Raw genomic sequence first — 26,813 nt, forward strand, 5'->3', positions numbered from 1 at the left:
GGCTCTCTAAGAACTTTGCTTCAGGATGAGAATAGAAATCATGCTCCAGCAGCGCGGCAGCAGTGGGAGGCCCCATTAGCTAAAGTGGTGCTTCAGGTTAAGAACAGTTTCAGGTTAAGAACGGACCTCCGGAACAAATTAAGTACGTAACCAGAGGCACCACTGTGTTCCAATGAGAATCGGAATAAGAAATGCCATTTGGATGTTGTTGTTGAGACTTGGAAGAGGCAGGCAGTGGGGCAGCTATGGTTGTGCCTTCTGGATGAAATCGCAAGGCCCCCACAACCCAGCCACCCACAATTACAGCAGGCGATGGGGCAGTGGCAAACAGGCTTGGTATCAGCACTTGGGTACCATGGGCCATGGGGACGATGCTGGTTGCTGCAGTATCCTTAAGACTCAATAGAATTGCAGAGTTGGAAGAGACCCTCAGGATCCAGCCCCCCGCAATGAAGGAATATGCAGGTGGTCCCATACTGAGATCAAACCTGCAACCACGTTCTAAAGCAGGGGTCAGCAAACTTTTTCAGCAGGGGGCCGGTCCACTGTCCCTCAGGCCTTGTGGGGGGCCGGACTATTTTTTTGGGGGGGGGAATGAACAAATTCCTATGCCCCACAAATAACCCAGAGATGCATTTTAAATAAAAGCACACATTCTACTCATGTAAAAACACGCTGATACCCGGACCGTTCACGGGCCAGAATTAGAAGGCGATTGGGCTGGATCCGGCCCACAGGCCTTAGTTTGCCTACCCATGATCTAAAGAACTGAGCTATCCAGGTTCGTCCCTTGATCCTCTTGCTTTAATATATACAGTGGTACCTCGGGTTAAGTACTTAATTCATTCTGGAGGTCTGTTCTTAACCTGAAACTGTTCTTAACCAGAAGCACCACTTTAGCTAATGGGGCCTCCCGCTGCCACCGTGCCGCCGGAGCACAATTTCTGTTCTCATCCTGAAGCAAAGTTCTTAACCCGAGGTAATATTTCTGGGTTAGCGGAGTCTGTAACCTGAAGCGTATGTAACCCGAGGTACCACTGGAGAGAGAGAGAGAGAGAGAGAGAGAGAGAGAGAGAGAGAGAGTCAAGAAATGGCCAAGCAGCAATGTACAGAATGCTAGTTTCATTATTTACTTATTCCAGATGGCTAGTTTAAAATGAGAAACTCCACATGCTCTTTAATTATTATTTTTAAAAAAATCAGAATTCACAAAGTGTTTCTTGCTCTGATTTATCAGGAACGTAGAAGCAGCTGAAAAGTTAGGAAGGGAGCTGGGAGGGGATGGAGAAGAGAAAGGTGAATTGTTTGCTTCACAACTGCCCACAATACACATGGGCGTCAAAAACCCCCCACTGCAAAAAAGAAGAAGAAGAGGGGGAAAGGTCATGAAGTCTGGGGTTTTAAATTATCTAGATGCATCACTCAAGGCAGGAGAGAATTTATACTGCACAGCTGAAGAGCTTGACTTGCCAACAATGACCCAAGTTCAACTGACTGTTCAGGGATGACATTTGTGGGGTAACTTTGGCCAAACCAATATCAGAAGTGTCACAACACTTTGTATTCCAAAAAGTGATATAGTAGCACTAAAGTAAGGTAAAGGGACCCCTGAGAGTTAAGTCCAGTCGTGAACGACTCGGGTTGCGGCGCTCATCTCGCTTTATTGGCCGAGGGAGCCGGCGTTTGTCAGCAGACCGTTTTTCCAGGTCATGTGGCCAGCAGGACTAAGCCACTTCTAGCAAAACCAGAGCAGCGCACGGAAACACCGTTTACCTTCCCACCGGTGTGGTACCTATTTATCTACTTGCACTGGCGTGCTTTCGAACTGCTAGGTTGGCAGGAGCAGGGACCGAGCAATGGGAGCTCACCCCATCGCGGGGATTCGAACCGCCGACCTTCTGATCGGCAAGCCCAAGAGGCTCTGTGGTTTAGACCACAGCGCCACCTGCATAAAATTAGTCTCCAGCAAATACCAACAGCCCATGCCAGCCATGTGGCTCATTTGTCAATTCAGTGGGATAATTCACCCATCCTCTTGGTATTTTTCTTACTTACCACTCTCCCAGTTAAGGAACTTCAAAGGTGAGTTGTCTGACCACTGCCAGCCCCCGTTGAGGTCCAGATCATTAAGCCCAATCCACAGTGTGGAACCATACCCCGTTAGCAGTCCTGGTGTAGACAGGAAAAGAGCAGTCAGATCCTCCACCTTCTCAGCGTAAGACACATCCAGCAGCGCAAGCATTTCCTGGTCCCTGACAGAACCTAGCCCCCACTCCCTCCAGCCACGGAGGCCTCCCAAAATCTTTGACGCTTGCCCTGCTGAACACATAACACAGCCTGATTGTCCCCAGATCCTATCTCTCTCATTTGCAAGAAGAGCTTGCCAGCTTTCCTTCTCTTCCGATACTCAAGAGATTCTGAATTTCTGCAGCAATACAGTCAAACCTCGGTTGTCGAACATAATCCGTTCCGGAAGCCCATTCAGCTTCCAAAACGTTTGACAACCGAGGTGCGGCTTCTAAAAAACGTTCGAAAACCAGAGCATTTACTTCCAGGTTTTCAGTGTTTGGGAGTCGAAACGTTCCAAAATGGAGGCGTTCGGTATCCAAGGTTTGACTGTACTGAAGAGCTGTTCCACCTGGCCTTTGGTTTGGACTCAGCCTGACCCTTATGTTTATTTCCCCTTATAGTCTTGATTTATCGGCTACCTTTAAAATGAGGCTGCATTTTAAATTGCATTTTAACCTGTATTTTAATTTTTCTTTTCTTTTCCCCCTATTACATTTTTACTGTGATTTTATTGGTGTTAGCCGGCCTGAGCCCGGCTCTAGACAGGGAGGGTGGGGTATAAATTATTATTATTATTATTATTATTATTAGAGAGAGACTGTGAGGGGAGAGACTCCATCAGGCAAGGCTGCTCAATGTGTATTGTATTGTATTGTTTTATGTACTGAGGCAATTATTGTAACTGTTGAGTGGATTTCTGTTTAACTTTTATACGTTGATATTATTTTATACTATTCTAATGATTGTTGAATGTTGCTTTTTTGATGTAGGTTGCCTATTTTAAAGTTATGTCTTATTATCATACTTCTGTATTGCATTAGATTGTTGTAAGGTGTACATTTTTTGTTTCTTCAGCTTGTAAACCGCCTTGAGTATTGTAAGATAGAAAGGCGGTATACAAATTAAAAATGAAATGAAATCCGCTGCAGAATCTCAAGTGATCACAGAACTGCAACTCCAAATCTCCTGTCGCTGTTCAGAAACACATTTGCACGTATGTTATACAGTGATTGGCCCACTTTCCCAGAGTCAGTCCTCAGTATAGCCCCTTCCCAAACAGAGTTCCCACTCACTGAAGTAGACCAGGAGAACAAACATGACTGGAACGGCCTTTTGCTGGTGTGCATGTACACAGGGAGAAAGGCAGTCAGGGCATCCTGCACACTTTTGGAAGCAGGGTGTGATGGCCTGGGAATCTGTTTCAGAAGCTGAATCTGAGGAGACCCAGCCTGCACAGGAGTCCCCGCCTCCAGGGCCGGCTGAGCCGGGGCAGGGGCTTGAATCTGAAGGGCCTGCACCTGTGCCAGGTCCTCAGGAGCAGACACCAGGTGTATCCACTCTGGCTCCGAGGTGATTGAGGTCCCATTGCCTGCAGGTGTGCCTCTCCCAGCCCTGTCAGGGGAAAGTGAAGCTGCCCCTGGGTCCAGTAACCCTCCAGCCTCTCCTGAGCTGCAGAGGTTCAGGGCAGAGAGGCAGAGGGAACTAAGTTCTCTCAGGAGGAGTGCTCGCCTTAAGGCCAGGAGACGCGGGTCACCTGTGGCCCGGGACCGCCCCTGGCCTCAGAGGAGATAAAGGCCAGTCAGCCCAGTCCCAGGTTGCGGGAGCAACGTCGTTGGAAACCTGTTTCTGCCAGCACACAGAACTGTTCTTCCGGAGTTCCTGACCATGCCCGGCTTCTTGCTTTGGACCCCGCTTCGCCCTTGGTGGACAGTCTCCAGACCCTTGACCCAGGACCGGACTCTGACCACGCCTCTCAGTAACCCCCCCCCCCCCGGGTCCAGCACACAGGGACTTCTTCAGTTCCCTGTGCCCATTGCTCACCATTGATGTAGGTCTGTTCGTGGACCTCGGTGATGCTCAGCAGGCTGGCCCCTTGCTGCTCACAGCTCTTCCCAGCCTCCTGCCAAGACAGGGTGGACTGGAAGTTGAACTGGTAGCAGCTGTTGGTGAGCTGGTCCCTGTCCCAAAATGTATCGCAGTCATCGCCTAAGAGGACAGGCAAAAAAGAAAGAAAGAAGGGCATTTACTACTGCAAGTTAACGTGACCATTATCCATACCGGTCAACATACACCCTGGGGGCAGCCATCTGCAGGTAGCATCAAAGGGGAGTTGTCCCTTTTGAAGACCACAATGGAATGGGAGGTGGAAAGGACACACACACACACACACATATACAGTGGTACCTCGGGTTACATACGCTTCAGGTTACATACGCTTCAGGTTACAGATTCCGCTAACCCAGAAATAGTACCTCGGGTTAAGAACTTTGCTTCAGGATGAGAACAGAAATTGCGTGCTGGTGGCACAGCAGCAGCGGGAGGCCCCATTAGCTAAAGTGGTGTTTCAGGTTAAGAACAGTTTCAGGTTAAGAACGGACCTCCGGAACAAATTAAGTACGTAACCAGAGGTACCACTGTGTGTTTGTGTGTACACACTGTGTGTGTGTGTTTGTGTGTACACACATACAATTTTTATTAAAATTTCTGTTTTACAATTTAAAATACTCATTTTACACCCCTGAGATATCAATGACTTCCCTTCTTCTCTTTCCATGGTTCATTTTACATATCATAAAGGTAACTGGTAAAGGGACCCTTGACCATTAGGTCCAGTCGTGGCCGACTCTGGGGTTGCAGCGCTCATCTCGCTTTACTGGCTGAGGGAGCCGGCGTACAGCTTCCGGGTCATGTGGCCAGCATGACTAAGCCGCTTCTGGCGAACCAGAGCAGCACACAGAAATGCCGTTTACCTTCCTGCCGGAGTGGTACCTATTTATCTACTTGCACTTTGACGTGTTTTCGAACTGCTAGGTGGGCAGGAGCAGGGACCGAGCAATGGGAGTTCACCCCATCGCAGGGATTTGAACTGCCAACCTTCTGATCGGCAAGCCCTAGGCTCTGTGGTTTAACCCACAGCGCCACCCGCATCCCTTACATATCATAAATCCCTGCATATTTTACAGAAACTATATCATTTAGTATTCCATTATTACACCCACCATCACTTATTTATACTGCTGAATTTATCTTAATGCTGCCAAAGTTTTCAGCTGTACACAATTATTTCCCATATATTCAATAAACGGTTTCCAATCTTCTTATGTCCCTCTTGTTCTCTTATTCTATATGTTAAGTCTGCGAGTTGTGCATATTCTGTCAACTCTAGTTGCCATTAGAATGTCTTTGGTTGGGATCTTGCTCATTTTCCATTTTTGGGCTAACAAAACACGGGCCGCAATAGTGGCATACATAAATAACCTTTTTTGACACCTGGGAATTTCAGTCTGAATTATCCCCAACAGAAAGGACTCTGTTTTGGGGGGGGGGGGAGTACTTTTAAACATTTTTTTCAATTCATTGCGGTTCATTTCCCGATATTCTTTTACCCTTTAACACGTCCACCACATATGAAAGAACATTCCCTCTGCCTCTTTACACTTCCAGCACTTATCTGATCAGTCTTACACATCCTAAAAAACCTACTCAGAGTTAAATACCATCTGTGATTCATTTTCAGATAGTTCTCCTTCAAAGAATAACTTTTCCAGAGTTTTAGGGAAGGCTTTTTCCAGCCTCTGTGTTCTGTGACAGGGTCCTGTGAGGTGCGGGCAGAGGAGAGAAGGCAGTGACTATACCTTATACAGTCATACCTCATGTTGCGTTTGCTTCAGGTTGAGCGTTTTCAGGTTGCGTCCGGGTTACTTCCGGGTTTCACCGCTCGCACATGTGCAGACGCGCTAAATGACATCACGCGCATGCGCAGAAGTGACAAATCGCGACCTGCACACACACAGATGCGGGTTGTGTTCCTTTCAGGTTGCGAACGGGCCTCTGGAACGGATCCCGTTTGCAACCAGAGGTACCACTGTACTTTATACAGTGGTACCTCTGGTTACATACTTAATTTGTTCCGAAGGTCCGTTCTTAACCTGAAACTGTTCTTAACCTGAAGCACCACTTTAGCTAATGGGGCCTCCCGCCGCCGCCAGGCGATTTCTGCTCTCATCCTGAAGCAAAGTTCTTAACTATTTCTGGGTTAGCGGAGTCTGTAACCTGAAGCGTCTGTAACCCAAGGTACCACTGTAGCAGGAATAAGAGAAGATGGGACAGCAGTTTGGGAATGGCGATACGGCCTTCTATAGGCTTGCACTCCTTCCTTATCTTTCAAACTGAGCACTCTGAGAAGCACCCATTCAATGTCTGTTTTATTTTATATACATTTGTAAGATATTTAACTCACTTTGAGCCCTGAGGGTAAAGGACAGTCTCAAATTAATGCATATATTGTTTACCCTTTGTCATGATACGGGAAGGAGACCGATCATTGCGGTCCTTCTATACCAGACTTCCTCAACCTCGGCCCTCCGGATGTTTTAAGACTACAATTCCCATCATCCCTGACCACTGGTCCTGCTAGCTAGGGATCATGGGAGTTGTAGGCCAAAAACATCTGGAGGGCCAAGGTTGAGGATGCCTGTTCTATACACTACTACAGCTTCTGCAGCATTTGCATGCCTATCTTATCTATTTACGGCGAACGCTACTTGTTTTGGTCCCTTGTCCCTGGACACCAGCATGGAATATTCATCAATACTCCAACTCTTGAGGGGGAAGACTGAATCACAGAAAACAGTGCAACCGCTCAGGGAATGTGTGCGTGAACGGGACACTTACAGAAGGGTAATTTTGGAAACCAAAACCCTGGAGGCTTAGAAGGCAGAAGGAAACCTCCCATGGTGCCTTAAGAAAGGAGGACTGTTTTTCGGTTGAACAGTTGCCACAACCATCTGTTCACTCCTGTGGTTTGGCTGCTACTCGCCCATCACTGCCCATGACTTCCCACCCCACAGAAGCAGCTTACTCTTAATGGGGCAGAACCCCCATCTTTCATCTTTGCCGTAATCCTGTGTGGTGGCACACCAGAGGTGACCATCTCCACGCCCCATGCTGGTGCAGTCATAGAACCACTGGTTGTCGTACTTGAAGGGAATGGTACAGGGCTTCCCGTGAGAGTTGCCTTGAATGGTGTATATTTCTGGAGGAAGAGAAGAGAGAGATAAAACACACAGAGAGAAAGAGCTCCTATGGAGAGTCCTTCTTTGATATGGAGAGAGAGAGACTGCTTATCATTTAACCCCAAAGGCCTTGGCAACCTACAGGTGAAACTCAGAAAATTAGAATATCATGGAAAAGCTCTTCTGCATTGCTGGGTCTCATGTCTCTCATCTGTCTCTTGACAAATCTCTTTTCTGGTGAGAGCAGCTTTTGCATCTCATTTGGAAACCAAGGACCCAGAGTCTGGAGGAAGAATGGGGAGGCACACAATGCCAGATGCTTGAAGTCCAGTGTGAAGTTTCCAGAGTCTGTGTTGATTTGGGGGGGCATGTCATCAGCTGGTGTTGGTCCACTGTGCCTCATTAAGTCCAGGGTCAACGTAGCCGTCTACCAGGAGATTTTGGAGCACGTCATGCTTCCTTCCGCAGACGAGCTTTATGGGGATGCTGACTTCATTTTCCAGCAGGACTTTGGCACCTGCCCACACTGCCCAAAGTACCAAAACCTGGTTCAATGCCCATGGGATTACTGTGCTTGATTGGCCAGCAAACTCGCCTGACCTGAACCCCATAGAGAATCTATGGGGCATTGCCAAGAGACAGATGAGAGACATGAGACCGAGCAACGCAGAAGAGCTGAAGGCTGCTATTGAAGCATCCTGGTCTTCCATAACACCTCAGCAGTGCCACAGGCTGATCGCATCCATGCCACGCCGCATTGAGGCAGTAATTGATGCAAAAGGGGCCCAAACCAAGTACTGAGTACGTATGCATGCTTCTACTTCTCAGAGGCCCAATATTGCTCTATTTGCAGTCCTTGTTTTGCTGATTTCGTTTAAAATTCTAATTTTCTGAGATTGTTAATTTGGGCTTTTCATCAGCTGTACGCCATGATCATCACAATTATAACCAATAAAGGCTTGACATATCTCGCTTTGCATGTCATGAGTCTATCTCAAATATTAAAGGTAAAGGTACCCCTGCCCGTACGGGCCAGTCTTGACAGACTCTAGGGTTGTGCGCCCATCTCACTCAAGAGGCCGGGGGCCAGCGCTGTCCAGAGACACTTCCGGGTCACGTGGCCAGCGTGACATCGCTGCTCTGGTGAGCCAGAGCCGCACACGGAAATGCCATTTACCTTCCCGCTAGTAAGCGGTCCCTATTTATCTACTTGCACCCGGGAGTGCTTTCGAACTGCAAGGTTGGCAGGCGCTGGGACCGAACAACGGGAGCGCACCCCGCCGCAGGGATTCGAACCGCCGACCTTTCGATCGGCAAGCCCTAGGCACTGAGGCTTTTACCCACAGCGTCACCCACGTCCAAATATTAGTTTCACCTTTTAAGTTGAATTACTGAAATAAATGAACTTTTCCACAATATTCTAATTTTCCGAGTTTCACCTGTATGTTCTTGCAGCCCTAAGTTAACATTCAACACACCATTCCACAACTCCTCCGGCTAGCTGTGCCCTCACAGCATACCCTGCCTGACTTCAAATTAATCCAGCACATATTTGGGCTGGCGGGCTGCTCCACTGAGCACATGATGAAATTTTTTCCACATGCACCGAGAGTATGCGCACACTGCGCTACCAAAACAAACATAAAAATCCTGCATCAAGCGGACACAGGGCTTGTTTGTTAGTGGAAGGATGCTGACTGAAGCACAGCTGGCTGAAAAAGCTTCAAGGTCATCAAACTAGCAGAAGGCAAAGACATCAAATAAGACCATTTGCATCTGAGCCCCTAAATATTCAGCAGGGAAACTGATCTCTCACAGGGGTTGGAAATGTACATGCGTTGGGCTTAATTCCCAAAGCAAAGGGCTTAGTCTATTTACTGCGGCAAAAATAGGAGACACTTAAAAAAGGTCTTCCCGACTAGTCAATCCAGAATTGGTTCGCAAGGTTTTGGGGTTTGGCATTGTCTGAAAAGTTAGCACATCAAAAGCGGACTGGGAAGAGGCAAAGCAAAACAAGAACTTCTTTGAAATGCGATTCCCTTCCTCTCCTAATATATCAACAATGCAGAGGTGGTGAGGATTTGCCCTCTGTGAGCTCATTTGTCCTTTCAGAAAGACACACTGACTTGACTTATGAATTTTGGGCTACGACTCTATTCATATTCGTAAACTGCTCTCTGGTCCAAGTTCCAAGTTTCTTGTTCATTTGGTCACCTTGGAATACATGTATATGTACTCAGGTATTTTTTTCCTCCCAAAAAAGTCCGCATCAACGTAGCCCAAATTTTCTGCCAAAGAACAGCTCAGTTCCGTGAAGTAAATAAATTACTCAAATTAAACAAAAATGGCATTTTTGTCGTGCACTTATTTTGAAGAAAGGTTTAAGAGCACTGGAACGCCGGACTCCTCCTGGTCCTCTGGAAATTCGGTCCTCCATCTAGCTCCTTAGATTCTGTCAGGTACCTGCCTATGTACCTCTGCCTATCTTTGCAGACTTGAGGGGTAGAAAAACCTTTCGCAGAACAGTTCAGTTCCACATCACAGAGCAGTTTTATGCTGCAATTTAGAACACACATAGGTTTGGTGAAAGAGGGTTCCATCCAGGCTAAATTAGTTGAACTTTAATCCTGCGCTCATTTTAGTGGAACCTTCGTTAGTCATGGCTAACTTTCCTCACTGGAAATCAAAGGGTGCTCCCAGACGGAGACAATTTAGCAGCACGGAATCGCTGTTCTGCTTTAAGCTGGAAGTGGAATAATTACTCTAATACCCTGTAGCCAAAGGGCAACCTCTCTTTCCCTAGCCCTGTAAGTTAAGAGAGAGAGAATCTGCTCTGGGACCATTGTGTGAGGATAAAAAAGGTAAAGGGACCCCTGACCATTAGGTCCAGTCGTGGCCGACTCTGGGGTTGCGGCGCTCATCTCGCTTTATCGGCCGAGGGAGCCGGCGTACAGCTTCCGGGTCATGTGGCCAGCATGACTAAGCCGCTTCTGGCAAACCAGAGCAGCGCACGGAAACGCTGTTTACCTTCCCACTGGAGCGGTACCTATTTATCTACTTTCACTCTGACGTGCTTTCAAACTGCTAGGTGGGCAGGAGCAGGGACCGAGCAACGGGAGCTCACCCCGTCGCGGGGATTCGAACCGCCGACCTTCTGATCGGCAAGTCCTAGGCTCTGTGGTTTACCCCACAGCGCCACCCGCGTCCCTACTGTGTGAGGATAAAGGATTACAAACTCTCTGCCCCTGCCTCACTACCAATCACAGTTGCCTTCAACTGCAGTCTCTTTTTTGGGCGGGGTTGGGTAGGGGAAACCAGATTTAAAGGTAGTATTATTTAGGTAAAAGGAAGGGTTAATGTGACACAGCTGATTCTTAGGAGGAGAGCTAGACCCCAGAGAAGGAAATGGTTAGAACGCAATCGACAAAACAGCTGAGCAATCTCCAAAGGCCATATGATCTAACCCAGGCATGGCCAAACTTGGCCCACCAGCTGTTTTTTGGGACTACAATTCCCATCATCCCTGACCGCTGGTCCTGTTAGCTAGGGATGATGGGAGTTGTAGTCCCAAACCAGCCAAATTTGTAATGAAATGGATCACCTAAACCTGGAGAAAATGTACAACTGTTCTATTGAGCTATAAAACTCAGAATTTTTGAGCTATGAATAAAAACAAAATCTGAACTGCAAACATGTTTATTTTATTTCGTAAAATGTGTACACTGCTTGAATGTGGGGGACAAAAAAAAAAGCCTCAAAGGAGTTTACGGAAAGATAAAGTGGGGGATGCTTTTTTAAGAAGTTTTTGCAAATTCCTTGTTGAAAGTGAGTAAAAGCGCAGCTATTTCACAGCAGGGGCCCAGTGTGGAAACAGCCAGAAGGCAACCAACTTAACCTGGATTCAAACTAAAGCAATTTAAACCACAATTTCACTATGCAGCTGTTTCCAATGCAAACTGAGGCTGATGTTTGAACTTAAGCGTTATTTAGACTGAATGGTGGTCGGTGGCTTTGGCGACGGCCCAGACTTTGGCAAAATGAAACTCAAGAGAGACAGTTAAAATATGGTGGGAACGCAGTGAGCATCGCGGATGGGAGGCAAATAATCAAGGCCCCATCTTTCAGAAACACAGCACCATTTTCCCATGTGGCTTTTACAAGCAGTTGGAAATTTTACGATTTCTGACGCGCCACTCAACTATGATTTGCAGAGCAATCCTAAACTCTGAAAACTCCTACAAGTCCGTGCGGAACGTAGAAGGAACCACTTTTGCTGTGCTAGACCCAGAACTGGTGCAGTTGAGAGACCCGCCTTCTGAATTCGCGCAGCAAACCCGTGAAACACATACAGTGGTACCTTGGTTCTGGAATTAAATCCGTTCCGGGAGACCGTTTGACTTCAAAGAATGTTCGAAAACCAAGGCGCAGCCTCCAATTGGCTGCAGGAGCTTCCCGCACTCAATTGGAAGCCGTGTTGGATGTTTGGCTTCTGAAAAATGTTCGCAAACCAGAACACTCACATCTGGGTTTGCAGCATTCAAGAGCCAATTTGTTTTGGAGTCAATCCGTTTGACTACCAAGGTACCACTGTGCTACCAGCAACAGAAAAGAATGAGAAAGAAAAGTTTCAAAGCTCTACTAGAGGCTTTACCCGAATACGGCCTGGAGCACAAATCTTCATCGTGGCCATAGATCTTCCACTGGCCTCCCCGCGCCTGATCGCCCCTCTCCGATGGTGTCAGTGACCAGTTCCCCAACCTGGAGCTCAAATACTGGGAAAGCTGGTCACCCAGGCTCCGGCAGTTCCACCGCATGTTGACGGATTCCCGGTCGCACTCGTAGGTGCCTAGTGCCTGGGCTGTTGCGCTGGAGTTTGCAGACTTCCAGGAGACCCCCAAGCACTGCATGGTCCCAACGTTGAAAAGCCGGTTCCGGGAAACCCATTTCCACTTCTGAGCTGGGAGGCTGGTGTTGCAACTCTTGGAAATTTTCACTAAAGAGTCCTTAGTCTCCAAGCAGCCTTGCAGACCACTGCTATAGATGAGGAATATCCCAGAGTCTGTGAAAATGAAAACAAAATACAGTCATACCTCGGGTTACAGACGCTTCAGGTTGCGTTTTATTGGGCTGCGGACTCGCCAAAACCCAGAAGTACCGGAACGGGTTACTTCGGGGTTTCGGCAGTCTCGTATGCGCAGAAGTGCTAAATCACGCTTTGCGCACGAGCAGAAGTGCCGAATCGCAACCTGTGCGTGCGCAGACGCGCTGCTGCGGGTTGCGAACGTGCATTACTCACGGATCACGTTCGCAACCCGAGCGTCCACTGTATACTTTTATATACAGTGGTACCTTGGGTTACATACGCTTCAGGTTACAGTCTCCGCTAACCCAGAAATAGTACCTCGGGTTAAGAACTTTGCTTCAGGATGAGAACAGAAATCGTGCAGCGGCAGCGCAAGGCCCCATTAGCTAAAGTGGTGCTTCAGGTTAAGAACAGACCTCAAGAACGAATTAAGTTCTTAACGTGAGGTAAAGGTAAAGGGACCCCTAACCATTAGGTCCAGTCGTGACCGACTCTGGGGTTGCGGCGCTCATCTCGCTTTATTGGCTGAGGGAGCCGGCGTACAGCTTCCAGGTCATGTGGCCAGCATGACTAAGCCGCTTCTGGCGAACCAGAGCAGTGCACGGAAACGCCATTTACCTTCCCGCTGGAGCGGTACCTATTTATCTACTTGCACTTTGACGTGCTTTTGAACTGCTAGGTTGGAAGGAGCAAGGGACCGAGCAACGGGAGCTCACCCCGTCGCGGGGATTCGAACCGCCAACCTTCTGATTAGCAAGTCCTAGTCTCTGTGGTTTAACCCACAGCGCCACCCACGTCCCTTCCTAACCTGAGGTACCACTGTACAGTGGTGCCTCGCAAGACGAAATTAATTCGTTCCGCGAGTTTTTTCTTCTTGCGAGTTTTTTGTCTTGCGAAGCACGGTTTCCCATAGGAATGCATTGAAAATCAATTAATGCGTTCCTATGGAGACCGCTTGCCAGGCTGGCGGTGCGGAGAAGGGCTTTTTTCCCCACCGCAAGCCTTCAGGACAGGTACGGGAACAGAGGGGAAGGCGCGCAGCGCTTCTCCTCTGTTCCCAGGGCTTGCATTCCCAGAGCAGCATTCTGAATGTTGGCGGTGGGAAGGAAAACCCTCCTCCCACCGCAAGTCTTCAGGACAGCCATCCGAAGGCTGGCGCGGGGAGAAGGTCTCTCCGCCCCACCGCCAGCCTTCGGAGGAGCCTTCCGAAGGCTGGCGGCGGGAGGAGGTCTCTCCGCCCCACCGCCAGCCTTCGGAGGAGGTCTGAGGACAGTGGGGAAGACGCGCTGCGCTTCCCCGCTGTCCCGGAGATTTCCCTATGGGCTTTCGTCTTGCGAAGGAAGCCCATAGGGAAATTCGTTTTGCGAAGCGCCTCCAAAACGGAAAACCCTTTCGTCTAGCGGGTTTTCCGTCTTGCGAGGCGTTCGTCTTGCGGGGCACCACTGTATAAAAAAAACTCTCCATGTAGTTAGCAACTCCCTGTCACAGACAGGACCATCCTCACAGCAACACAGGTCAACCCACTAATTCAGAGGCCAGGTTGCTCACCAAGGCCAAGACAGTTTGAACCTATTAAACTGATCCTGGCCTGACTGCACTGGCCGATAATTAAGTTTCTGAGCCCGAATCAAAGTGCTGTTTTTGACCCACAAAGCTTTAAAAGGCTCAGGACTGCAATATCTCCAGGGCCGCCTCTCCCCCATATGAACCGACCCGGACCCTGCAATGATAATCATCTGAGGCCCTTCTCTGTGTGCCTCCTCCATGAGAAGTCCGGAGGGTGACAACATGAGAAAGGGCCTTTTCTGCAGTGGCTCCCCATTTGCAGCATGCTCTCCCCAGAGAGGCTCACCTGGGGTCTTCATAACGTACCTTTAGGCACCAGTCAAGTGTTACGTTCTACTCAGGATGCGAATGGGGCTCCGGAACGGATCCCGTTCGCATCCAGAGGTACCACTGTGCTGTATTTTCTGTTCTTATTTTGTAATTTTGTGTTCCCCTGTGATCTTTGGAGTAAGGTTGGTATACACATTTAATAAACAAATGCATGAAATGAAAGGAAAACCTGAGTTAGAGCAGGCATAATGTCAAATAGTGCCCATATTTGGTGGGATCTGCTTTCAATAGCCCCATATTGGTAGCAAACAGCTCTGCAGGAATCAAGTACGAGATAGTTTCCCAGATGGCAGGGGCAGCCAAGCAGAATAGTACTGTATACAACCACCTCTGACTATGAAAACATGCATTCTTGCAGAACCGCATTTTACTTGCTGCTTTGCTTAAAACCCCAAACAGTTATTAAAACCTGCAATTACCTTCTCGCACCAAGCCGATCTCTTTAGCAAAGTTTCTCACAAGACACAAACCATAGCTGGAGTCGGGCTTTTGCCATGTTTCTGGCTTAAGGGCAAGGTTTTCAGCTGATGAGATGTTGCTTCTAGATTTTATACAATGTGCTGTTCAGATGACCATAACACTTCCGTCAGCAGAATGTGAGGGGAACTGGTTTTCCTCCTGTAGCTCCCTCCCTCCATAATTCTGCTCCAAAGGGTTGGGGAAACCTCCGCAGGGGAATCGCCAGAAATCGATTGCTTCCATGTCCTGCTGACGGAAGCCATACTAACACAATACAACCATCTCAAACCCTCCAAGCGTCCCTATTTCCCAGGAACAGCCCCAAATTTACAGAAGCCGTTTCTGATTTGATCCCGGAATGTCCTGCTTTTCCCTTAGGACGTCCCTATTTTCCTCAGAGAAATGTTGGAGGGTATCAGGGTGGATTTGATTTAAATAAAATCTATTTAAATCACGATTTAAATTACTAGTCGCTGTGGTCTAAACCACTGAGCCTCACAGGCTTGCAGATCAGAAGGTCGGTGGTTCGAATCCCCGCGACGGGGCGAGCTCCCGTTGCTCTGTCCCTGCTCCTGCCAACCTAGCAGTTCGAAAGCACGTCAAAGTGCAAGTAGATAAATAGATACCGCTCCGGTGGGAAGGTAAATGGCGTTTCCGTGTGCTGCTCTGGTTTCGCCAGAAGCGGCTTAGTCCTGCAGGCCACATGACCTGGAAAAACTGTCTGTGGACAAATGCCAGATCCCTCAACCTGTAAAGCGAGATGAGCACCACAACCCCAGAGTCGTCTGCTATTGGACTTAACTGTCAAGGGTCCTTTACTTTTACCTTTTAAAGACTTGATTTAAATCACTTCTTTACAGAAAGACTCATTCTTGCGGGTATAATCTTAATATTTACAACCAGAAGAAGGTTTCATTTTTTGAATGATAAATTTTCAGAGTTGCTTTTACAGTTATATCAAAAATTCACTGATTTGGTTATACTATTAGAAAGACAAAGACAGGTAATTATGAAATTATTGTTTATATTTCTGCTGTACTTTATTGGAAGGAGAATAATAATCATTTCCTTAATAACAATTTAAACAATTTATTTAACTAAAACAATAGCATTATAGCATATGTATCCATGTTTGTTAACTGAATTGGTTAAACGAAAAATAAACAAAAAATCTGATTTAAATTTTTAAAAATCCGATTTAAAATTTAAAAATCTGGGTTTTTTTGTTTTGTTTTAAAAATCCTTGATTTTTATCCGCCCTGGAGGGTATGGAGTTATGTGACCCACCAAGCCAAGGAGATAAGTAACTAGACAACCTTATAGGGAAGCTTTTTTTAATGTTCAATGTTTTATTATGTTTATATAGAGACTGGAAGCTGCTCAGAGTGACTGGGACAACCCAATATGATGGAAGGGGTACTGTTGTTGTTGTTGAATTGGACATCCCTATTTTCATTGGGGAAATCTTGGAGGATATGCCATATAGATATATATATATACATTTAATCATTCATTCTCAAGATCCCTTTCCGTGCAGGAACAAAAGGAGGCAATGGTGTCAGCACCCACAAAAACAAAATAATAATAATAATAATAATAATAATAATAATAATAATAATAATAATAATAAATTTTATTTATATCCCGCCCTCCCCAGCCGAAGCCGGGCTCAGGGCAGCTAACAACAATAAAACAGTACAATAGTACAACACAACACAACGCTCTAAAATCATTCATTATAAAATTAATTCAAGACATGACAGGTTCTGGGAAAGATGAGCTCTCCCGAGGCTTCGCCATGCTCCAGGGTAGATGAGTTTAGAAACCATAAGGTCATTTTCAACTGTCCAGACCAGAAAAAGAATTTATGCCTATGACCAAAAGGGAGAGATTGACTGACTCTAAAAACAGACAAAGGGCTAAAAGTAGAAAATTACCACTTGCAGGAGAACTTAGAAAATTACAGCCGCTGGAGGTTTCAGAACCTTTTACAGGAGGGGCAAACACAAAGGCAAGTTACCTGAGGAGGGAAGAGCAAAGCCACAAAATACTCTCTAAATACGGGACCTCCTAGTCCTGCCTTTGTGATCTAGCAAGTCTCACACAGGGAGTTGAAGTGCCGGAAAAAATGGAGATAGGAATATATTTTCCTCCATTACATTTCCTGCTCTTCGGATGTGGCTGTATGACGCTGAGCCATAATATGCTGTCTAAACATGTTCTTAGCCTTTTCTTTTTTAAAAACGCACCCTGAAATGTGAATTTCAGCATTGCTAAGGATGCTTCCAGACTGCTGACTCCTGGCACAACCCGATTGTTACTCTTCTGTCGTAAACGGCTAGCAGAATCTCAACCGGTGCCGGATTAAACCCTGCGGAGGCCCCTAGGCAGTCAAAATCTCGGGGGTCCCCTCACAAATTTTAGGACAAAAGAAAGCTTGATTGTCACTTTCTATCAAGATCAGTATTTCAAAATCAATTACGATTTTGATCCGTTGTCCCAGCGCCCCCTAAAAAGCGGGAGAATCCGCGACCAGAAAGAAGAGGAACACCAAGAAGACTGGAATAAATTTAAAGACTATTTGAATAAATATTGTAATATTAAAGATATGTAATCACTTGAAAGAATCAGTTAGGCCTAGGATTAAATTGGGATTAAATAAATAAATAAGAAAATGCACAATAAGAAAAGTTAGGAAATATGATTATGACTGTGATATGGTTTTTATGAAATAATGATATTGGAAACTGCTATATATAATTACTAAGAAACTCAGATGGAAGAGATTTGAGGAAGTCAAATAATATGTTTATGAAGATGGATTTTAATTAATTAATTTTTAGTTTATGTGGTGATTTGATGTATTTTATGTTTTATATTCTTTTTTTCTTTTTTGCGTTTCATTCTTTTTCCTTTATTATTGTTTACTTTTTCTTCTGTTATGTTTATGTATGGAAAATAATAAATATTATTGGGGGGGAGGCGTGGGACCCACAGGCCGGTGCCTAATCTGCCTACAGTCATACCTCGGGTTACAGCTGCTTCAGGTTGCGTTTTTTCGGGTTGTGGACCGGAACTTCTGGGTTTCGGCAGTCGCGCATGCGCATTAGCGCTAAATTGCACTTTGCGCAGAAGCGCCGAATCACAACCTGCGCATGCAGAGACGCGGGTTGTGAATGCGCATCCTGCACGGATCACGTTCGCAACCCAAGCGTCCACTGTATTTGGTAAACGGCCACTGATCCTGACCAACTTTCCACATTATGGCCACATCCACGCACCAGGGAACTCTGGGAATTGTAGTTCTGTGAAGGGAATCAATGCAAAATGACTCCTTCCATCTGTGGCAAAGGACTCCTCTCAGGCCATGCTCCTTTCCTAGCAGGAAGAGAGCCTGTGGACCTAACCCCAAGCCAGGAAGTTGCTTTTGAAGTTAGAAAATATAGCATATTTTTATTTTGGGGTGGCGAGACCTAATGGAAGTGGAAAACTATATATCCAACTTTGTGAAAGGATTCTCTTAAAACAGGCGCAGGCAAACTCGGCCCTCCAGATGTTATGGGACTGCAACTCTCATCATCCCTAGCTAACAGAACCAGGTGTCAGGGATGATGGGAGTTGTAGTCCCAAAACATCTGGAGGGCCGAGTTTGAGGGTGCCTGTCTTAAAACAACCCTCAAGTACTACTGCTGAAGGAAGCACGCCCAGTTGTGCACTCAAGAAGGCTCTTCTGACCTTTGGATATGTTAGATCCTGCAGATAATAATAATAATAATAATAATAATAATAATAATAATAATTTTTATTTATATCCCGCCCTCCCCAGCCGAAGTGGCTAACAACAATAAAATAATACAACATTCTAAAATCATTTCATTATAAAATTAATTCAAATCAAATCAAATTGATGGCAACCATTGGGCTAGAGTACTGTGAAGATTGCCAAAGGAGGGAGTCAGACTGTGCCCTGGCCAAAGGCCTGGTGGAACAGCTCTGTCTTGCAGGCCCTGCGGAAAGATGTCAAGTCCCGCAGGGCCCTAGTCTCTTGTGACAGAGCGTTCCACCAGATCGGGGCCACAGCCAAAAAAACCCTGGCTCTAGTTGAGGCCAGCCTAACCTCTCTGTGGCCTGGGACCTCCAAGATGTTTTTGTTTGAAGACCGTAAGTTCCTCTGTGGGACATACCAGGAGAGGCAGTCCCGTACTACGAGGGTCCTAGGCCGTATAGGGCTTTAAAGGTTAAAACCAGCACCTTAAACCTGATCCTGTACTCCACCCGGAGCCAGTGCAGCTGGTATAGCACCGGGTGAAAGTGATCCCGCAGCGAGGACCCCGTAAGGAGTTTCGCCGCGGCATTCTGCACCCGCTGGAGTTTCTGGGTCAGTCTCGAGGGCAGTCCCACGTAGATGAGATGCTACTGTTATCAAGAGGGCTATCTGCAAAGCACCAGCGACTCAATTTTCTCATTGCAGAAAGGTTATTTTGTGGTCCAGTATAAAACTGGCGTCGCCTCAATACGTTCTAATGCTCTGCTCGGACCTAAACTTAATAACTGATGTGGTTGAAAAGCCAAAAGCGCAAAACCTTAAATCAATGGCTTTCATCCAGCTTGCTTTCAAGTGAACCACGTGGAACGAAACCAACCAAGCCATTCAGCCAGAGCCAATGGCCTCATCCAGGCCTGTGTGAGAATGGAAGCTCAAACGTCGCAAAGTGACATTTGAGACCCAACCTGGTACAGAGGAAACGTGTCGAAGGAATTTACACTGTACAACATCCAGAGGGTTTAAATTAGCATCAGAATCCCATAAAGTAACTGAGCTCAAGGTTTAGCCAAGTAGTGCAGAAATAAAGTTATGGCCTTTTGTTTGGTTTTTTTTTTTTAAAGCAGCAGAATTTGAATAGCTTTTTCTATGCCAATATTCTTGTTGATCTTTTCAGAAGGTTGAAAATCTATTCCCAAATAGTGAAAAACTGTTACTTGTTCAATAAGCTGCTCATCTAAATACCATTTGGGGAAGGTGTGCATCATTTAGAAAACACCATTACCTTCTTTTTAGCAATATTCAGAAAATACCCTCACACCCATTTTTTTCTGGAATAGAATTGTAGGATCATCTGCATCCAATAAAACAGAAATCTTTTTTTGTGGCCAACTTGGAGACGTAATAAGTTAGTGATGACAGAAACTCAACAATATCATTTGTATATAGGTGAAATAGGACAACAGCTTAAAAATGGCACGGGATCCGTAAAAGATGGATCTCTGGTACACCACACTTTCCGGCACGTATTAATATACAAAGTTTTAAAGAAAAAAGGAGCATTTTTTATAGTTAATTAGACCACTTTCCCCCAAAATCCCCAAAGGGAAATGCTGCCTTTAGATCAATAAAAGCTGCATACTATATAAAGCACCTCTGAGGGTTATGTGTTTGTTTGTGTTTATATTGCAAAAACAGCCTAAAAGGGGGGGGGGGTTTTAAATCATTGCTCCAGAGCCTCTGTTGCAAGCAGTTTCAGAGCTTTTACACAAATAATAACAACAACACCCTTTTTAAAAACAACACTCAGAGGTGTTAAATGGTGCTTTAAACTCTGCCCACACACCTGGCCACTGTTGGTGGCCAATCTGGATTTCCACAGAGAAAAGGTTTCCTATACAAAGCATACCTCAGATTGCTCCAGTAGGTCAGTTGAGTTAAATTGCCTCCATGGGGACCTTCCATCCACCCTCCCAAGGCAAATCCATGCTGCAGTTGTAGGCAGAAGACTCAGGTCGCATAAACACGGATGCAAGTGCGAGACACTTTTGCCCCTACCAAACTAAAAGGGAAAGGGAAAGGGAAAGGGACCCCTGACCATTAGGTCCAGTCATGGCCGACTCTGGGGTTGTGGCGCTCATCTCGCTTTACTGGCCGAGGGAGCCGGCGTACAGCTTCCAGATCATGTGGCCAGCATGACTAAGCCGCTTCTGGCGAACCAGAGTAGCGCATGGAAACGGCGTTTACCTTCCCGCTGGAGCGGTACCTATTTATCTACTTGCACTTTGACGTGCTTTCAAACTGCTAGGTTGGCAGGAGCAGGGACCGAGCAACGGGAGCTCACCCCATCGCAGGGATTCGAACCGCCGACCTTCTGATCAGCAAGCCCTAGGCTCTGTGGTTTAACCCACAGCGCCACCCGCGTCCCCCCTACCAAACTACTAAAGTTAAATATTCTGAATCAAACTGGAAGCCCGTCAGTGTGTACAAATCTAGTTTTTAACAGGTCTGCGGTTGTACTAAGGGAAACCTGGTAGAAATGGAGGATAAACTGGAGCAAATTCAACAGGGACATACACAAGAGAGAAGCTGCAATGGTGCAGTGCAGAGCAATAAAGGGTCGAGAATCCTGGAATTTCTATGGAGGAAAAGCTGAAGTCCACCCCATACATTTACACCCCATGCCTTCCCCCAATGAATCACGGGGAATGTCATTTCTCTCCACAACTTTCAGCACCCTTAACAAACTTCCCTTTCCCAGAATTCTTTGGGTGAAGCCATGACGCTTGACGTGGCATAACAGTGCTTTAAATCATGGGTAGGCAAACTAAGGCCTGGGGGCCGGATCCGACCCAATCGCCTTCTAAATCCGGCCCGCGGACAGTCCGGGAAGGCTTTGATCTGCTCATTCCTTTCTTCTCAAGTACGGTGGTACCTTGGTTCTTGAACACAATCTGTTCCAGAAGACCATTCAAGTTCCGAAACATCTGAAAACCGAGGCGCAAAGGGCTGCCTGCAAATTCAATTGAGAAAATTGGAAAACATGCAGCGGAAGCTGTTTGACTTCTGGGGCGCGTTCAAAAACGGAAGCATTTACTTCCGGGTTTTCGGTGTTCAGGTTCCGAAACATTCATCAACGGAGACGTTCAAGAACCGAGGTACCACTGTATTGTTGTTGTTGTTGTTAAATCAATTAATTAAATTACACAACAGCCCTTCATCCGAAGATTACAGGGTGGTTTACAACATAAAAACAAAAAAAACCCACACCATAATAGCAAACGAAAAGAATGACCCGTCATACAGTTTAAAAATCCATAGGTTGTTTAATTAGCGAGAGGCCTGGGAGAAGAGGACTGTTTTTGGCTGGCGCCTAAAGATATGTAACAAAAGCGCCAGGCAAGCCTCCCAAGCGAGAGCACTCCACAAATGGGGAGCTACCACTGAAAAGGCCCTGCTCTCATATTGCCCCCCCCGACCTCTTTTGGAGAGGGCGTATGAAGAAAGGCCTCAGATGATGATCACTGGGTCCAGACTGTTCATATGAACGGAGGCAGTCCTTGAGGTACTGCAGTCCTGAGCTATTTAAGGCTTCACAGGTCAAAACCAGCACCTTGAATTGGGCCTGGAAACTAACTGGCAGCCAGTGCGGTCGGGCCCACGCATTATATGCGCAAACTGCCTTGCCCCGGGGAGCAACCTGGATGCTGAATTCTGCACCCGCTGAAGTTTCAGAACAGTATTCAGAGGCAGCCCCATGTATAACACATTGCAGTAATCTAACCTAGAGGTTAGCAGAGGCTCTTGACTCCCATCCCACACATTACTTCTCTTGATTCAAATAATAAAAAGGACTCAAAATTGTCATGTTGGTTTTTTAAGAGATCTCACAGCTTTGCTTCTAAACCCTTCCACTCCATCCAACATGTAGGCAGAAGTGACGCTTTCAATAATCGGAGAGAAAAATATCTTTGAGCAAATTAAATTACAGAAAAAGTTAGATGCCAGTTGTCTGATGGACGACTGAGTTATGCCAACAGTTCACTTCTCATTTTAAGAGCGGCACTTCGAAAGCAACAGGCCACCCACAGTACAACATAGCTATGCAGCTTTTAAAAACACACACTAGAAATATGCCAGTGCTCAAAAAGGAGTCCATTAATATATCTTAAAGCTCAAGAGCGAGAGACATTAGAATCTGTCTTCCTTTTACACTGTGTGGTGTTCACACCATACATTGAAAGCATATTACTACCCCAAAATAATTACGGGAACTGTCATCTACCTGTTACAGAACTATAATTCCCAGCACCCTTAAAGAACTGCAGTTCCCAGGCTGCTTTGGGGAAAGTCATGTGTTTTAAGTGCGCTTTAAATGTATGGTATATATGCAGCCTCAGTGAAACCGCAACAACTGTTTTTAAAACACATCTTTTCACATTCTGTGCACCTCTTGACTCTTAATTTCATTTTAGCTTATTTCACTTGCTAAGCAGCAACAGCATTCTAAGCATTTAATACGAAAGTCCTCACAATGCCAGAGAACTAGGACATTATAATTATTCCCCTTTTACAGAGAGGAACTGGACATGGGTGGCGCTGTGGGTTAAACCACTTGCCGATCAGAAGGTCGCCAGTTCGAATCCCCGCAACGGGGTGAGCTCCCGTTGCTCGGTCCCTGCTCCTGCCAACCTAGCAGTTCGAAAGCACGTCAAAGTACAAGTAGATAAATAGGTACTGCTCTGGGGGGGAAGGTAAACAGCATTTCTGTGCGCTGCTCTGGTTCGCCCGAAGCGGCTTAGTCATGCTGGCCACATGACCCGGAAGCTTTATGCCGGCTCCCTCGGCCAGTAAAGCGAGATGAGCACTGCAACCCCAGAGTCGGCCACGACTGGACCTAATGGTCAGGGGTCCCTTTATCTTTACTTTACAGAGAGGAACATTGTTCATGGCCACTGTTTTGTGGCTTGAGTTATGACTACAGGTCTCCCACATCCAAGCCCAACATATTAGGGAACAAACTACATTCTTGCATCTCTTTGAATTCTTTGTTTTACCCGCCTCCTCCAAGTTGGTGCTCTCCAGATGTTTTCGACTACAATTCCCATCTACCCCAGCTGGTTTTTATGTGTAAAAGGAGCTGCAGGCAGCAGAGCTATGCATTTGGTTGGAGCAGTGTACTGTGGGAGTGTGGTGGCCCATTCCTCCTGCTCCCCATTTTCCAGGGGGTGAGGCAGGAATACAAGTTTCTGCCAGTGTTGAGCAGGTACCTGGCTGGCTGCAGAGGTGCGCAAGCCGCTGGGTGGGAGGAGACAGAGGCATGTGGTTGTGGGCAATCTCCTACCCCAATCAGCCTATGCAATTAGCCATATATAAGCTGCTCTGATGTTGGTCCCCATATATAAACTGTAGTGATGTATGGAAGTGAGAGCTGGACCATAAAGAAGGCTGATCGCCGAAGAATTGATGCCTTTGAATTATGGTGCTGGAGGAGACTCTTGAGAGTCCCATGGACTGCAAGAAGATCAAACCTATCCATTCTGAAGGAAATCAGCCCTGAGTGTTCACTGGAAGGACAGATCCTGAAGCTGAGACTCTAATACTTTGGCCACCTCATGAGAAGAGAAGACTCCCTGGAAAAGACCCTGATGTTGGGAAAGATGGAGGGCACAAGGAGAAGGAGAAAGATGCCCTCCATCTTTCCCAACAGAGGACGAGATGGTTGATCAGTGTTCTCGAAGCTACCAGCATGAGTTTGACCAAACTGTGGGAGGCAGTGGAAGACAGGAGTGCCTGGGGTGCTCTGGTCCAGGGGGTCACGAAGAGTCGGGCACGACTAAACGACTAAACAACAACAAAAGCTGCTCTCACTCCATCACTGCATCTTTTGCTCTAACTTCCCACCCAAAACTGAGACAACCCACTGACCACACACTGCTTCATTCCTGATCCTTTTCCCAACAGCTTCCTGCTCCCCCCATTTCCCAGCGGCTTCCTGATTTACTTTAAATTGCATTTTTTTCGCTTCGTAAGCCACAATGGGGCTCTTTTAGAAATTTATCACGCTGCAACGTTTTGTTTGTTTTTGTTAATCCTTTGGTTGCAGACTGCATGGAAACTGGAGCAAAAAAGGAAGGATTTTATTTATTTCTTTAAATGTCACTGTCTGGCGCAACTGACCGGTCCAGACACTGGAGCAAGTTTTGCAAATTTGGCCAACTTGCAAGGCCAGTGTGCTTGCGAGGCAAATACACTGAGCCTTTGACAAAGCTCTGGGGACCAAGAAATGCCTCTCATTAGCTTCTCGCTCTATCACTGTTGTTGCTGGCCAAATCGCTATCCTCCTCCTCTGAGGGACAATTGGGAGACCAGCTTGGAAAATGCGCTCGCTCTTGCTTTTGGAAACACTGATTCCTCTGGAAAAATCCGGCGGTGTGTTGGGGTTTTTATTACGGCTGGACACATGCAAAAAGCCTGCAGGGTTGCAAGGCAGAACTGGTGGGCGAAAGAATAAAATTCCCAAACCTCAGGGGCGCAGAGACAAGAGCATTTATTTCAAATGCAGCAGGGATCAGATCTTGCAACTAGAGAAAATCCTCTCTCTTTTTTTTTGCTGATGGGGAGGTAGAAGAGAAGCAAGTGTGCGCCCCCCCCCCAGTTTCTTTCAAAAACAGCCACTTCCATCTCCTCCTCCCTTCGCAATTCCAAACCACATCTGGTTCCATTCAGGTTTCTCCTCCCCTCTTTGCAAAACGCAAGTTCGCGTACACCCCCCAAATGCCCCAACAACTGCCCAAAACGGGGGGGGTGGGAGGAAATCGGGGTGGTGGGGGGGAGAAGAGTGCATGCTAACTTTGTGAGGAGCCGAGCCCCCTTCTTCTTTTTTAAAGAGGCAGATCTACAAGTACCTCCTTTCACCACCACCACCCCCAACCTCCCGCCCTTCTTAAAAGACGCTGCAAGTTTGGAAGGGAGGAAAAACAAACACATTTGGCCAACTCAGCCCTACCTGGGAGAAGAGCGCAGAGTCCGAGCTCAATGGTCAGAAGGATGCCCAGGGCGCATCTCAGCAAGCGAGGCCGTGGCGAAGAGGGGGGGCTGGGAAGTTTCATAGCGGTGGGGCTGGGGGCTGGGACTGATCTCCCTCTTCTCCTTCTTTTGCGTCTTTGCGCACTCTGTCTCTCTCTCTCTCTCTCTCCGTGCTGACTCAGGGTCCTTTCCTTCCCCTCCTCCTGTTGGGAAGGTGATGGGAGGGTAAAGAGACAGGGAGAGAGAGAAGGAATGCGCCCCCCCTTCCCAAAAAAAGAAAAAAGCGCCCCTCCCCTGCCTTCTAAGAATTCAGACGCTGCGTCACGAGCCCCACAGGCTGCCCAGCCAGTTGTGGGCGGAAGGGAAATGGGGGGGCGGGGGGAGAGAAGCTTTCTCCAAGACTTCTCAAACTTTTTCCGCGGTTTGGCAAGCTGGATGTGCGCTAAGAGGAATTGCAACACGTTGCAAGTGAGGCGGAGGGGGGCGCAGAGGAGGAAAGGAGAGAGAGGCTCTGGTTCCTGTTCTTCCCCAAGCCTTTCTTGCAAAGGGGGGGGGCGGGGGCTGGAAGCAAGCTCTCTCCCTCTGCCCACCTTAAAAATCAAGAGCATTTCTTCCCACCGCAGCCGCACTTTTAAAAGACACCTCCTTTCCCCTTCCAGCTGCACTCGGGCATTTTTAAATGGGCGCGATGCTGCGCGCGGGTGCATGTTTTGTCTTGTTATGCACGGAACGCAAGGAGAGCAGTTTTTGCAAAAGCGGAGATGGCATAGTAGGCTGCCTGGGATTGCATGGCGTTATCAGGTCTACCTCCACTCAGCCCCAAAGTTAATGGACTAGATGTCTTGCAAATAATAAGGCTTCCCCCATCCCGCTCCAGTATTTTGCAATCCTGCATTTTAGGATGATTGGTCACCACCAATTTATTATATTTCATATGTAACTCAAGAGCTGTAACGCTCCATCTTTTGGGGTCGTCCCCCCCCCCTTGCGATAATCTACTTTCCAATTTGCCACAGTGGAAACTCCGCCCCCCCCCCCACGGAAAAAGCATAAAATAGGCGGACCTCTTATAAAATCACTAGACTGCAATGCATCCAAAATATTATCAAGACCAACTCTCCTCCCCAAGTCACAGCCCCGATATGTGGAAATCTGACACGTTGAAGGCAGTGTCCTCCAATTTGTCTCTTAGCCTATTAAAGCAAGCTAATTTTCCATTCCTTTGGGGCACAAGGAGAAGGGGAGAACAGAGGACGAGATGGTTGGACAGTGTTCTCCA

General features: G+C 46.9%; 1 protein-coding gene across 1 annotated transcript in view; it reads right to left on the reverse strand.

The window, feature by feature from the left end:
- MRC2 (mannose receptor C type 2) overlaps window positions 1–26,019 on the reverse strand; it is an 86,915-nt gene extending 60,896 nt beyond the window's left edge. The window contains exons 1-5 of the mRNA XM_053363725.1: window positions 25,515–26,019; window positions 11,956–12,363; window positions 7,151–7,324; window positions 4,111–4,275; window positions 2,056–2,169 (exon numbers count right to left, since the gene is read on the reverse strand). Of these exons, the coding sequence (XP_053219700.1) occupies window positions 2,056–2,169; window positions 4,111–4,275; window positions 7,151–7,324; window positions 11,956–12,363; window positions 25,515–25,617 (964 nt within the window). The 5' untranslated portion in view covers window positions 25,618–26,019. The remainder of the gene's footprint in view (window positions 1–2,055; window positions 2,170–4,110; window positions 4,276–7,150; window positions 7,325–11,955; window positions 12,364–25,514) is intronic.
- Between the last annotated feature and the right edge of the window lie 794 nt (window positions 26,020–26,813).

Source organism: Podarcis raffonei, chromosome 13 (genome assembly GCF_027172205.1).
Source record: "Podarcis raffonei isolate rPodRaf1 chromosome 13, rPodRaf1.pri, whole genome shotgun sequence".
In the NCBI taxonomy this organism is placed as follows: domain Eukaryota; kingdom Metazoa; phylum Chordata; class Lepidosauria; order Squamata; family Lacertidae; genus Podarcis; species Podarcis raffonei.